At 44.7% G+C, this 14,215-nt stretch overlaps 1 protein-coding gene across 1 annotated transcript in view; it reads left to right on the forward strand.

Annotated features, from left to right (window-relative positions):
• The window catches only part of KIF26B (kinesin family member 26B), a 302,787-nt gene that overhangs the window by 282,157 nt on the left and 6,415 nt on the right, over positions 1-14,215 (forward strand). Inside the window, exon 12 of the mRNA XM_074168140.1 lies at positions 125-3,560. Within this exon, the coding sequence (XP_074024241.1) occupies positions 125-3,560 (3,436 nt within the window). The remainder of the gene's footprint in view (positions 1-124; positions 3,561-14,215) is intronic.

Below are 14,215 nucleotides of genomic sequence, written 5' to 3' on the forward strand. Positions count from 1 at the left end.
GCTCTGTGCCTCAGTTTGGAGAATTGCCAGTTTAGATGTGACTGTGACCTTTTTGTGTATGTGCTTTGTGCAAGGAGCTGTTTGCAATGCTGAAATGTTGTGGTCTCTCTCTCTCATATTGCAGTACACATCGAGTTCTTCTGGAGGAGAGAGCTCTTGTGAGGAGGGCAGGATGCGGAGGCCAACCCAGCTGAGGCCTTTCCATTCTAGAAACACTGTTGACCCAGACTTCCCTATTTTGCATTTATCAAGTGACCCTGATTATTCATCCAGCAGTGAGCAGTCGTGTGACACAGTGATTTACGTTGGCCCCAATGGCACTGCCCTTTCTGATAAGGAACTGACAGATAATGAGGGTCCCCCTGACTTTGTTCCCATAGTTCCTGCTCTTCAAAAGACCAAAACCGAGGGCAGGTTGGAGGAAGTTAGTGAATCAGGGCCCAGCACATCTGAAAGAGACTGCCTGAAGTGCAACACCTTTGCAGAGCTCCAGGAGAGGCTGGATTGCATAGATGGCAGTGAAGAGACAGACAAATTCCCCTTTGAAGAGATGCCTGCTCTATTTAGCTCAGACCAGATGTCTAAGTGCTCTGTCTCAAGCCAGCTGGCAGAGCTTAGTCACTTACCAGAGTCAGATAAGGAAGATACAATGCCAGAATGTCAGCATCCTGAAAGAGAAGCCAAGGAAAATATAAATGCAACACCCAGCAAAACTAAGCGAAATCACTCCCCTGTTCCTGTTGGAGCTCTTACTAATGTTTCGACTCCGTCTTCTCCCAGGAGTGTAACAGGTAGCTCTAGTAAAGAGCTTAGCTCTTGTCAGTTAGCACACAGCACCAGCTTGCAGAGCAGCAGAGAAGGTCTCAACACATGTGGATTTGTGGAAGGCAAACCTCGACCAATGGGTTCACCCCGGCTTGGCATTGCGAGCCTCTCAAAGACATCTGAGTACAAGCCACCAACTTCTCCATCCCAGAGGTGCAAGGTCTATACACAGAAAGGAGTTCTGCCCAGCTCCACTCCTCCACCAGCTCCCCTGAGTAAGGATACTGGGATGATGTCTAGTGAATCTTTATTGCAGCCAGACATCCGGACCCCACCTGTAGGCATGAGTCCTCAAATCATGAAGAAATCAGTGTCCTCTAGCAATGGGGATTTTGAAGAGACCATTCTTGGTGAAGATCAGCAACAAAGCATTTCTCCAGAATCCAAGAAGGAGATTCTGAGCACCACCATGGTGACTGTGCAGCAGCCATTAGAGCTGAATGGAGAGGATGAGCTGGTGTTCACCCTTGTAGAAGAGCTGACCATTAGTGGGGTCCTTGACAACGGGCGCCCAACCAGTATCATCAGTTTTAACAGTGACTGCTCTGTTCAGGCTTTGGCCTCTGGGTCTAGACCAGTCAGTATTATCAGCAGCATATCTGAAGATCTTGAATGTTACTCCAGTGCAGCTCCTGTGTCTGAAGTTAGCATCACACAGTTCCTTCCACTTCCAAAATTGGGCCTGGATGACAAATCCCAGGATGATGGAAGCAGGCGCTCATCCATCAGCTCATGGTTGAGTGAAATGAGCACAGGGAGTGATGGTGAACAGTCGTGCCACAGCTTCATAGCCCAGGCATGCTATGGGCATGGGGAAGCAATGGCAGAACCCCCTGTCTCTGAGTTTGCAAGCACCATACAAAGTGCCAGCATGATTTGTGTAAGTGACAAACAGAAGCCAGTGACTGACAACATGCTTATACTGTCAGAAATGGGGGAGGAAGCTTTTGGCAAAGTGCCACCTATCAAAGGCTGTAAAATATCAGCTCTAGGGAAAACTACTGTCACAATTAAAAACACTGCAAACCTCAGCAGCTGTGAAGGCTACATCCCAATGAAGACAAACATTACCGTGTATCCATGTATTGCCGTTAATCCCTTCAAAGCACAAGACACTGATGATGCTGTACCAGCAGTAACTGCAGACTCAAAGGTTGCTCATCCCCATGATGGGAAAGAATCCAATGCTAAGAAGGACATCAAATTTGAAGACCCTTGGCTGAAGAGAGAAGAAGATGTACAAAAGGACAGCTCTGGGAGCAGTGATGGGCCAAGGACTGACACGGCCACAGTTTCAGCCAAGCCTGAGCACAGCACAAAGCAGTACTCAGTGGACAGGTTTAGCAGCAGCAGCAGCGGGGACACCTCTATCTCCCCAGGATCTGACAGTCTAAAGAGGATTGTGGATGGGTGTGAGGTGGCAGCATCCAGCTCTGCAACCCAAAGTCCTGTTCGTTCCAGTGACAGCTTGAAGAATGGCAGCCTCCCTCGAGGGTTCCCAAAGGCAAGCAAGCTGGAGGAGCCTGACAGCCACCTCCACCCTACTGCCACTGACACCAGCGGAGTCAGCTCTCCTGTCCTCCCCCAGTTTTCTAAGGCTAGCCTTGACAAGAAAATGGCCTCTCCCAAACACTGTGTCCTCACTCGTCCCAAAGGGACCCCTCCCCTGCCACCAGTGAGAAAGTCAAGCTTGGATCAGAAGAACAGAGCCAGCCCGCAGCACAGTGCAGCCAGCAGCACCACGAGCAGTCCCTCCAGCCAGCCTGGCTCCTTCCTGGCCAGCTTCCCAGAGGAGCTGAATGCCAAACAGAAGGGCCCTGGCATCGACAGTAGTAGCAACAACAGCAGCAGCAAGCTCTTCAGTGCCAAACTGGAGCAGCTCGCCAGCAGGACCAACTCCCTTGGGAGGTCCACAGGAAGCCACTATGAGTGTTTGTCGCTGGAAAGAGCAGAAAGCCTGTCCTCTGTGAGCTCCAAAATGAGCCCTGGCAAAGACACCACCATGCCTAGGGCCGGAAGGAGCCTCAGCCGCAGTGTCATGTCCTCACCCACCAACTCGGGCCTCTCCCAGTCCGCAGGTGCCTCTCCAAAAGCCAGCCAGTCGAAGATCTCTGCAGTCAGTAAGCTCCTGCTGGCGAGTCCCAAGGCCCGCAGCCTGTCTGCCTCTGCCACCAAAACACTCAGCTTCTCGACCAAGTCTCTGCCTCAGTCCGTAGGGCAGAGCTCCAGTTTGCCTCCGAGTGGGAAGAACATGTCCTGGTCAACGCAGTCCCTCAGCAGAAACCGGGGCTCCAGCCTTGCTTCCAAATTGCCCCTTCGGGCCGTCAATGGGCGGATTTCAGAGCTGCTCCAAGGGAGTGCCAGTGCCAGAGGCTTACAGGCACGGGGAAGCTCAGAGGCAGAGGAGCGCGGGGGCCTTCCTGGAGATGAGAAGCCAACTGTTCACATGCTGCCTTCCCCTTACAGCAAGATCACCCCTCCTCGGAAACCACACCGCTGCAGCAGTGGTCACGGGAGTGACAACAGCAGTGTCCTGAGTGGGGAGCTGCCCCCCGCCATGGGGAAAACAGCCCTGTTCTACCACAGTGGGGGGAGTAGTGGCTACGAGAGCATGATGAGGGACAGCGAGGCGACGGGGAGTGCCTCTTCAGCACAAGACTCCATGAGCGAGAACAGCAGCTCCGCGAGCAGCAGGTGCCGAAGTCTCAAAAATCCAAAGAAACGATCAAATGCAGGTAAGCTGACGGTGATGTGAAAGAGGGACGCAGACCAAAGCAGATAACTAGTATGTGGTGGGGAGGCTAGCCTTAAAGGTGAGCTAATTCGGTACCATTTATATCTTTTAGCAGAGAAGTGAGGCCAGGGTAAGTGTCCTAGGCTTTGAGTTTCTTTATTTTGCAACATGCACAAATCCTGTGTGGTTTCATTGCCTTTGCAGTGGAGTCTGCCGCTCAACCATTTCACTTAGGTTTACTTCACATGAACAGAAGAACATTTTTCCCTAAACTGGTTAGTATTGCCAATGGCAGCCATATTCAAGTATTTATTTATACAAATATCCTTCTGATTTGATTCCAGAAAGAGGCCTTTGTGAAGCAGTGAAGTGTAACTGTTATTTGCAAGCGCTTCAGACACAGACTCCCCTCTTGGTATGCACATGTTGCACCAGCACAAGACTTGCTGAGTACCAGTATCTGTTGTCAGCCCATTTTTGCTCCTTGTGTTCTCTGGATGCCCAAAGGTGCAAGATACCCCACAGCTGAAACCACTGCTGAGTTCCTACTTCCCACCTAGAAGATGGAAAAAGTTCAAGGGGCCCATGCCCCTTGAAAGATGTTATCCTGCCTCTGAGACTCTTGTTTTTTAACTTTTGAGTTATCTGTCCTTCTTTTCCCAGTAATTTATTGATAACAAATAATAAACAATATTATATGTAAAATATAAATAAAAAATATAAATAATATAAATAATATTATATAATAATATTATTATTATTAAATATATTTTATATAATATGAGAATTACTGCACTGGAGCACTTGCACTGTTTAGTGATCATAGAAGGGATCAGAAGGACTTCATCTTTGTTCAGGTATTATCCCCCATAGCTTTTAGACTACATCAGAACTTTCTAATTAGAAGGCAAGAGCTTCCTGGGTCATACCAAGTCTGTGCAGTTGCAACTGGTGCATCTTCCCACCAGAACGAGTTTCAGAAAATTGCACGACAGGAATAAGAAACACCCATCAGCTCGTCACCTCACCTTTTTCCTGGGTGATGTTTTCCCAACCTGAAGTGTGAGTCCTGTCTAACCTACTTTTGAAAAGAATACACATTGGCATTGGAACTGGTGTGCGTAGGTATGTGAAATATCAGTGGCTACTTATCCTACAGTAGTGCTACCTGTCCAAAATGTGTCATTCTCATAGAGTTCCTGATTCACCAGCCATTCCCACTTGCTGTGATACTCACCTTTGGGATTCATTTGCAGTGAACTGAGTAATGCATAACTCTCCCTTTTTTTATACTCTTGACTGTGGTAGCAGGAAGAACATGTGCAGGACAGATGTGAATACAATAGATACCACTATTAAAACCATATCCATAAGAGCGTGGCTGATTATACCTGTTCAGAGGATGCATCTGAAAGTGATCACTCTACACAGTGCAAGCACAGACCAAGTGATGAAATAATCTTTCTGAAGTTAACTTTGCATCCTATGAGAAAACCTCTTCCTTATCTCTTCATTTTATGTGGCAATGAATTGATTTTCCTCTTTCTGAAGAGCTGCTCCTTTAATAACTCCTTTCAAATATAAACTTTTTAATGGTAACTTGCAAGAAAAAGAAGGATTGTTTGTATGTTATGGAAAAGGAAAACAAAGTTGTCCACAGAGATTGTGTTTCTGAGTGTATACTGTGAACTGGATTGTATCTTGTGGAGAAACTGCCTGTATGTTACGGACTTTTTCCACAGGACAAGTTCTGTGCAAACAGGCATCTGTGCAGGTCAGGGAACAGAGAGAAAGTTGCAATGAGATTTATCCTATTAGAGACTACAGGACACACACCTTTCCCTGGGGGAGTTACTTTAAAAAAATACTCTGAGAAGAGCTTCAGGCAGAGCCTGTGGATTCTTTAGACTCCAGAGTTTAGCCCAAATTTACATCAGTAGGAGACCAGGATCTGTTTACTCTGATGCTCATAAAACTAGTTTCATTTCACTTCTCTCTCTCTGCTTAGATAGCATATTGGACAAGGCTGGAGGAAAACATCGTCTTTATGTTGTAATTATAGAAAAGCTTCAGATCTGTGTGTTGTACTTTATATCAGGGTTATATTTTGGCTTACAGCTTTGGCTTTCGATAACCCCCGTGTAGGACTGAACATTGTGTCAGTGGCCATGAAGAGGGACTTAAGAAGAGAGGACTGTCTGAGCCTCAGGTTTTAGGTTGCTCTTTTAGCAGTCTGGAAGACACAGCTGGAGAGAAGAGACTTTTCCATGGTCTAGCCAGCTTTGGCCTACCTGGTAGAGCAGTGACGCTGGTTTGTCGTGCTGTGCAGATATGCAAAGGTGAGCAGGCATCTTTCCTTAGCAGGATACATAGAGAATCTAAGCTTTGCTGCTTTTTTACTGCTGTGTAACGTCTGACCTGTGTTTTTCACCAAATACAGCTTTTTCGTTGGCTGACGGATTCATCTCTTTATTCTAATTTCTTGTTAGGTTTAGTTCTTCTCTCCCTTGTCAGCAACATTGCTACCTACCCATTGTTGGACCTGAATGTCTGGGGTGGAGGGTTTTCAGTGGAGGGCCTGTATCCCTGGAAGTTGAGAGCCCCAGTGGGCTCAGCATAACCTGGCACGCTGACCTCCCTCAAAGTACTTTGCAAAGCTGCTCTCTTGATTCAGCCTGTCACCATACGTGGAGACATTCTAAGTGTGTTATTTCTCCTACTTTTGAGAGTGATCCCCTATATTTGCAAGTAATTCCTGTATTGTTTCGAATGACTTGTATTTGTGTATAAGTACAACCAGGGGTTTTATGCAAATTTTAAAAAATAAAATCTTTACTACCTTCCATATCTCTAGTAGCAAACTACTGCCCAGAAATTAATAAGGCTTCACTTTCTTATAACCCAGCTCCTGTTTGCATTTGGTCCTGCAGCAGTGAAATCATAATTCTGTTTTGATGTGTTTGATAATAGTATAATTTTTCACATGTCAGCAGATTTATGATGGCATAAAACCAGGATTATGATTCAATGCAGGAGAACATGAAGGAGGAGCTGATGTATAAGGGAGAATAGAGCTGTTCACAGATATATTTTTATTGCATAATAAACAAAAAAAAATGCAAAGGTTTGCAATCTTTCACCCTCTGTAGTATCTCCTTTCTGTAGGTCAGTTCTAGTGTGAATGTTCTCTCTTAAGGAACACTTTTTAATGAAAAAGCAGACAAAGGTTCTGAGCTCTTAAAAGACAGATATTATTTTAATACATAGTGTCAAGAGCATTAGACCTTCCCTGATTTGCAGTCACAGATCCACTGTGCTGTAATGGATATGGCACTATAGATATGCTCATTTCAGGTCAGACAACCTTGTCCACTTTATTTATGATTATTATTAACAGAAATGCTAGCTGTCAGACACGATCAACATGAATCAGCCGAAGGCCCCTGTAAGAGGAGCTCTAAAGAGTCTTTAAGAGAATCACCAGCAGCCCTGTCAGATCTCACAATTACTTTTGAAGTTCTGACACATTGGAGAGACGTCATTTTTTTTTTTTTTTGAGATTAAGATCTTGTCTTTCAGTGCTTTTAAGTGCATTATTTGTATGTGTAGGTGCTTCTGCCCTGAATGTCATACATGAAGCCTCAGACCTACATTGACAGCTTTTGAAAGATAAAGCTAGTTCATATCCTTCAGTGTTAGCCTTAGGTTAAATTTTGAGCTCTGCCTGGGTACCTGCACATTTCACAGACAGCCCACTATTGTGTGTACAAAATTAAAATAAAATTTTAAAAAATACATATTTGCCTCTTTCAAATTCTGGTACCTACTGAAAAATCATGTGTTTACATCATGAAGCACATACGCCTTTCTCCTGAAGCTAACCTATCCACTTAATAAACATTTCCATCTTTCTCGCATTTAATGTTGGTCCTATAACATCATGTCAGCATATATTGCCCTAAAGTGACTGCTTATGGCAGAAACAGGGCTATTTAGCCCTGATCTACGGCTGTACATTTTGAAGCTTTGTACAGCTGCTCTTTAATCCACCCTGTGGTGTAAATATTATTCCAGACCCTATTTTACAGATGGAGAAATGAAGGCAGAGAACTTTACTGACTTGCCCAATGCATACGACTAAGTGAGAACCAGATCCAGGGTTAAATGACAGGAACCCCTGGCTCCTAATCTCCGTCTCAACTGATTGGGCTGCACATCCTCCCCTGCCCTTGCTGAGCACTGGAGGGTTTCATTTGTTATTTTCGTTAGTGGCAAGGCCCTTTCTCCCTCTACACCCGTAAGCATCTGTGCAGCTGTGTTTTCTCTGATTTCTTTGCTCACTCCATTAGCCTTTCACCTGTAAGAAACAATTGGCATCTCAGCCATGCTTCAGGCTCTGACTCTGTAGTCTCCCCTCTCTCAGGCAGGCAGTGCTGTTTTGAGCAGTGCACTGAAGTGTTAGGGCATAGTTTGTACAGTGATCACAATTATATACTATTTTTTAATTCCTCAGAAATTTCAAGTGCAAAAGCCCAGTGCTGCTTTGTAGAAAGGCAATGACAAGGATACTTTTATAATACATACTAATGTGTTTAATCAGGAAATGCATTTTGGCTGACCTCTATTTTATGAAAGCCGTATTTGTATCCCGGGAACATGACAGGTATGAGAGGGAGGCGGGGGGAAGGTGGCAGTTTAGGACTTGCAAGATCTATGTTGTATTCTCTGTTGTGCTGCTGATTTGCTATATCACCTTGGGCAACTCGTGTAATTTCCGTGCTCCCTGGTGACTAGCTCATAAAACTAGATAATGGTGTTGTGAAAAAAGTAGCAGCAGGTTCCTTAGATCAGAAGTGTTACCTACCTGCTTTTTGCTCTTCTGCTTTGTTTTTTAGCATCTTTTCCCTAGTTTAGTTCAGAAGTGTGTGGGCCTTACTTTAAAATAATTCTCAATGCAAAACATGACTTCAGAGATGTAGCTTTGATGCTAGCTCCAGGTCCTGCCCACTGGGAGCCAACAGAAAACAAGAGCCCAGGCTCCACTGAGCTTTACCCACTAAAGCCAGGTCCTGTTTGCATTCCCATGTAATGTGCACAAATGTGTTGTTTCTCCTTTTTACCTCTCTCTTCCCCCCGCCTCCCACCTATAGGTGTTATTTACTGGTTCCTGCCCCTTACAATGTTTCACAGCTGACTGGAAGGAGACCTTCCCTGGGAACTGCAGAACGGGAGGGGCTGTGAGATGATTCATCACAGACAAGGCTTTTCATAGAGACCGCAGAGATCATCCTGAAGCTGTTTTCTTTCCTGTTCCCTTTTGGGATAGAGTTCGGTGCCTAAGAGAGTCCCCGTCCCATGTGACATTGAGTTAGACCCAAGAGCTGCAGTGTAGCACTGCTTGCAGTGCTCTGCCAAGTTGGGACAGACCTCTGCCAAGGAGTGTGTCTCCTTTGATTTGTCTGGTTGCAGTTTTGTGGAGCTGAGTCTAAGCCTACAGATTTACTGGTGCTGGGGCTGGTGCCAGCAGGGTGATACGCTTGGGGTAGCACTCTGTGACCCAAGCAGGCTTGGGAGAGCAGCAAGCGTGCAGCAGCCAGCACAACGCACTGCTGGGGACTGCTGCCTGTCGACTGCTATGCACAGACCCACTCATGGGGGCAAAGACCCAGAAGCTGGGCATGAGAGGATGTGACTTGTGTGTGAAGGATGGAGATAGTCAAAGAGATGAGGCTTAGAGGAGAAAGTCCTTACCTGTAAAGTGCTTTCAAGGTGGGTCAGTCTAGGCCAGTTCAGCCTTCATGAATGTTGAGCCTCAGTTAACATCAGAAAATAAAAACCTAAGGGATGCTATTGATAGTAAGGCCAAGTAGAAATGAGACTTGGGAAAAATCAAGGTTTCAAATTACTGACTTCCTAAAGTTTAGACCCGTGCCCTGAGTTGGAGTGTGTATCTCAGCATTTGCAGGACCCAGCTATTGCCTGTCCAGGATAGGATTGGCACACGTGTATGTGTGTGTTCATGCACATGCTTTAATCTTCTTTGTACAGGGAACCTGCCTGACTATAGATAATTAAAGATTCCTGCTGCAGCAGTTTATAGCTTTTGCAGTAAAGTTTCATGACTCCTTGCAGCTCTTTCTCAGTACTAAGTTTCACCACCAAAGCAGAGCAAATTGCTACATGATTTTAAGCACTTTAATAAAAAGACAGACTGTTAAGACATGACAATAATTATCTACAATTAGAGTTCTGTGCTCTGGGTTTCATTGATGGAATGGTTTTAAAGATGGAGATTTGGAGGTTCCTGGAAAGCCCTGAAAATTCTATATTTGAACACATTCAATCTCTGGAAGCACTTAGCCCTGCCTACGGAAGCAGCAGAAAAAGCCAGAGGCTGACTTCATGGGCTGTAAATTATGAAAGTCCGTCTCCAACCAATATTGCAGTCCGTCTCCAACCAATATTGCAAAGCATCACATTTTGAAATGTGGCCAAAATGATAATGATGAAACAAAACACCAACAAAAAGAGTTTGAGCCTTTCTTGTTGAATCCAAGTGAAAAGGAATTTGGTTCGTGTTTAGACTGCCTAAGGCACAATGTGGGGAGCTGAAAATTGCCCTTTGTATCATGAAGCGGGAGGGCACCTCCAGCATTTCTACTTTAACTTGCTTACAAGTGATGGTAGCTAATTGAAATCCTGCATTATGCCTTTATCATGACAAAGGGTGTTAAGAATTATACAGGAAAAAGCTGTTTGCATGCAGGTGACCACTTTATGCATGTGACTGCTGGCTGGACAGCCCTGGGGGGAAGCAGAGGGAGGGGAAGTACAGGCTTCAGCTCCAATTTTTTTTTGTTCATTAAAACAACAGCATTGATTTTCCCAGGTCAAAGCCAGGCCATTTCATGCAGCAAATCTGTGTTGAAAGGGATCAGAGTAATCATTTTTTACACGCTTGACTACTGCATGCCAGCGCTGAGCTTTCAGCCACATGAACATAGGAATGATTTAATAGAGGAAATGGCAGCAGGCTATTGTGCACAGTGAAGGCTCCATGTAACATGCATGACTGAGTCGCACACCATTAGGCTGGGTGTAAATAAAACCTGCTCATGACACTGCCACAGAATTAGCTCACTGGAATGCCTCCACCACTGTCTAGTTGGGAGGCTCTGGCTGCAGAGCCACTTCCCCCTCCAGCCTCTGCTTTTGCTGCCCCAGCGACGGGGGGAGCAAACAAAAACCTCTTAAACAAAAATCCAGCCTGAAGTGAGATAAATATTTAGGAGAGACTCTGATCATTTTTTGCTAGGAATCGTGGGTGCTGAATCCCCTGTTGATGTGCATCTTCCCTGGAGCATCCCCCAGATTACTTGTCAACCTGCCACGCTGCAGGAGGGCTGCTTCCTGATCTGGTTTCAGCAGTGCTCATTCACCAGCTTTAAACTGCCCTGAAAAGCTCCTTTTAAAGTGAGAGAGTAATTCAGGAAGCTAGGTTAAGAAATTAACTGTGTGGGTAGATAAAAATTAGGAGTAGTCTGCACCTCAGCATGTTCTATATACCAGTACAGAAGCAACATATTTAGTACACGTATGGTTGGAATGTTATAAACAAGGGCTGCTTTATTTCTATATACAGCAAACAGTGATTTCTAGCCTCAAGTGTCCTTGTACTTCTTATTGATTCACAACTGCAGGATTGCATACAAGTCAACATAGAATTTGACCGAATTATTTTACAGTGAGGTGGACATAGAAGATTTTTTTCTCAATGATGGATCCTTTCAGTGTTTCCTAGTCCAGGTGTTCGGGTGCAACATAGTCCTTCCCATGTAATCTGAGTTGCCAGGATGAGCAAACGTTGTTTAGATGTTCTGACAATAAATGCCTGGATTATTTGGTGTTTGGAGTACTATGGCGATGTGCTCTGCACTGGGGAAAGTGCACTATAAAATAAACTGGGAGAAAGGACGTCAAAGAAATGGGGAGGAGTTGGTTCAGTCATGGACAATTGCTCACTAGGGCAGATCCCATTAGGAAATGGGAATGAGAGGAGAAGTCAGCACTGTGTTTTCAACTCAAAGCAGGAGCCCCATTGTCAGACAGTGAGGAGCAGCAGGGGGAGCAGGACATACAATCTTTGCTAGTAAGCAAGCAGTTTGAGGCTACATTTGAGGTCGATGCTATTGCTACTGGAAGCACAGTATTTCTTTGAAATGAAGCCACAAAAGAAACAGTGGGAGTTTAGGGGCACTGCTCAGCTTAACCAGGGTTGGTTTTTGTAATCGCCTTGAGTTTGGATGGATTGTCTATTGAGAAAAAACGAAATACTGAACAACAGGTTCTGTACAGAAAGGCAATTTTACCTCCCATAACATTAAGTGCAGTGGGGAATAGTTTTGGCTCCACATCCTGCCTTTGAGTACACACTATAAACTACCAAAATTATGATATATCAAGTTACAGTTTCATTTTCTCTTTGGAATACCTTGAAATTTCTAGGACAGCACTTGTTTTGCATTCCATTCAGATGTATCCTGCTTTAAAGATATATGCATCAGGCTTCTTTTCATGAAGATTTTGCATTTATACTTTTTGCCTTTACCTTTTTCATAGAAAAGATGCTCAGGCTGGAATGTGTGCTTGGAAAGCAATCTAAGGAGAACACTCAGAAATATACAGTACTTAAGCAAAACCAGACCTCTTAGAATTTCTACCCTCTTCAACACAAACTTTTATGAGCACACATCTTTATGCAGTTGGGCAATTTTGCTGACGTCAGTGAGTCTTCTTGTCCTTAAAGTTACCCTTACATACCTGGCTGGCTTGGTCTGTGTTTCTAATACTTTAAGGCTTCTCTGGGCTTATCTTTGCTGAAGTATCTTGTAGCTTCAGTGCCGCTCTTTCGTTAGATCAGCTTTCACGCTGCACACCTCCACTGCTGTGTTACTCCCTTTATCTTAATTTTAACCTGGCCAAACCTTAACCTATAGCTCAAGGTAGAGCAAAAAATCTGTTGCGAAAGCAAATCTTGTGTTCTGTGCATTTTCAGAGCTATGTCATACTCTAATTATTCATACCCAAGCTAGACTCAAGAGGGGTTATTCTGAGTGTGGATAAATTCAAACTAAGTGAAAAACATATCCTCCAAGACATTTAGCAAACGGTGTGTTGCTTTACATGCTGTATGGTCATAAATGAAAGTGTCACTATTCTGTCCTGGGTTCAGCTTACAGGATTTCTTTCAGTTAGTTTTTGGTATAAATTTCTTTTTTTTAGTTGAGGAGTGAATCCCATTTACCTGGTGGGAGGGTCAGTCAGTTTGCCAAGGTGCTGGGCAGGGTGCACATTCTCCCAGTCCCAGCCAGTGGAGCAGAGACGGGAGGGACCTGCTGATAGCTGCTCCTGCTGAGCTTCCAGGCTCATAAGGAGCCTTCATAATATATGTGCATGAAAGCAGAGGAGTGATGTGCTGTAATTCCTACAAAGCATTTTATTTATTATATAGTCAAAATTTATGAGATTCTAACCCCATCAAGTGCTCCCAATAAATTTGGGACTTCAAATGAGTATTTTCTATGTAAATGGAAAACTGTATTCATTTTAACAATTTGATTGTTGTGTCTGCATGTTGATACGGATGAGCAAGCTGTCAGCTGCTTTGTGACACTCACTCTGAAGCTCTGCTTTGGCTGTATCTCCCTACTGATCCCAATTAAAGTGAAATCAGAAAAAATAGAGGCTAAATGGAGAGGTCAGTGGCAGGAGTCTCCTGTCAAAAAACATTGTTTTTTTCTGTACCTGGGCTAATAAGCAGCTTATTAATCAGTGCATGTTTAGAATAAACTGGATTCAGTTTTGCCTGACTGCAAAGATGCAGGAGATCTTTCATTTTATTTCTTTCCAAAGCACTCTGAAGCTCAGATAAATCATCCTGAGTCAGCATTAAAGATAAAAAGACATCCCTCTTTCTTCTCTGCATCACATGCAGACGTACCTACTGCAACGGAGCAGGGAGACCTGTGCGGACGGCCCTTGCATCCCAAAGGAGCCCCTGGGTCGATGGCGGTGAGTCTGCCTGCCTCAGCAGCTCTGCCCTGCCACATTGCCCCGCTGTGCCGAGAGCTTTGTTGTGATAACCCATGGGCTATCCAGGCGCAAGCTCTGGCTAGAAAAACATAATAAGCTCATGTTAGCATGTCTCCTGCCACTACTGTAGTCTCTGCTGCCTCTTATCTGAGGAGTAAGCGCTATTAGCCAGAGCTTCAGGTCAGAGCCCTCCTAGACCACAGGCTTCTGTTTCTCATTGAGCTAAATGGATATGAATGGCAACTAAATGCAAAAACATTTACCATCACTCCTCTAATTCGTATGCTGGTGGCATCTGTTTTGCTTTGCTCCAAATAAAAGCCTGACATTGTTCTCATGGTAAGGTGAATTGTACACATCCACCTGCATTCCCAGAGTGTCTCAGATCTGGGCTTTGACTGTGGTCAGAGACACAGTTTTTCCAGTGGGGAAAAGTGCTCCATTACACAAGAAGGTGGTGTTAACAGCCACAGTGGGGAAAAAAGAAAGAGGGAAGAAAATCAAACATCACAGAAAAAGGCACTACCATAGTCATAGTTCAGCCATGCATGGGAGAGCCAGACA

Source organism: Numenius arquata, chromosome 2 (genome assembly GCF_964106895.1).
Source record: "Numenius arquata chromosome 2, bNumArq3.hap1.1, whole genome shotgun sequence".
Lineage (NCBI taxonomy): Eukaryota > Metazoa > Chordata > Aves > Charadriiformes > Scolopacidae > Numenius > Numenius arquata.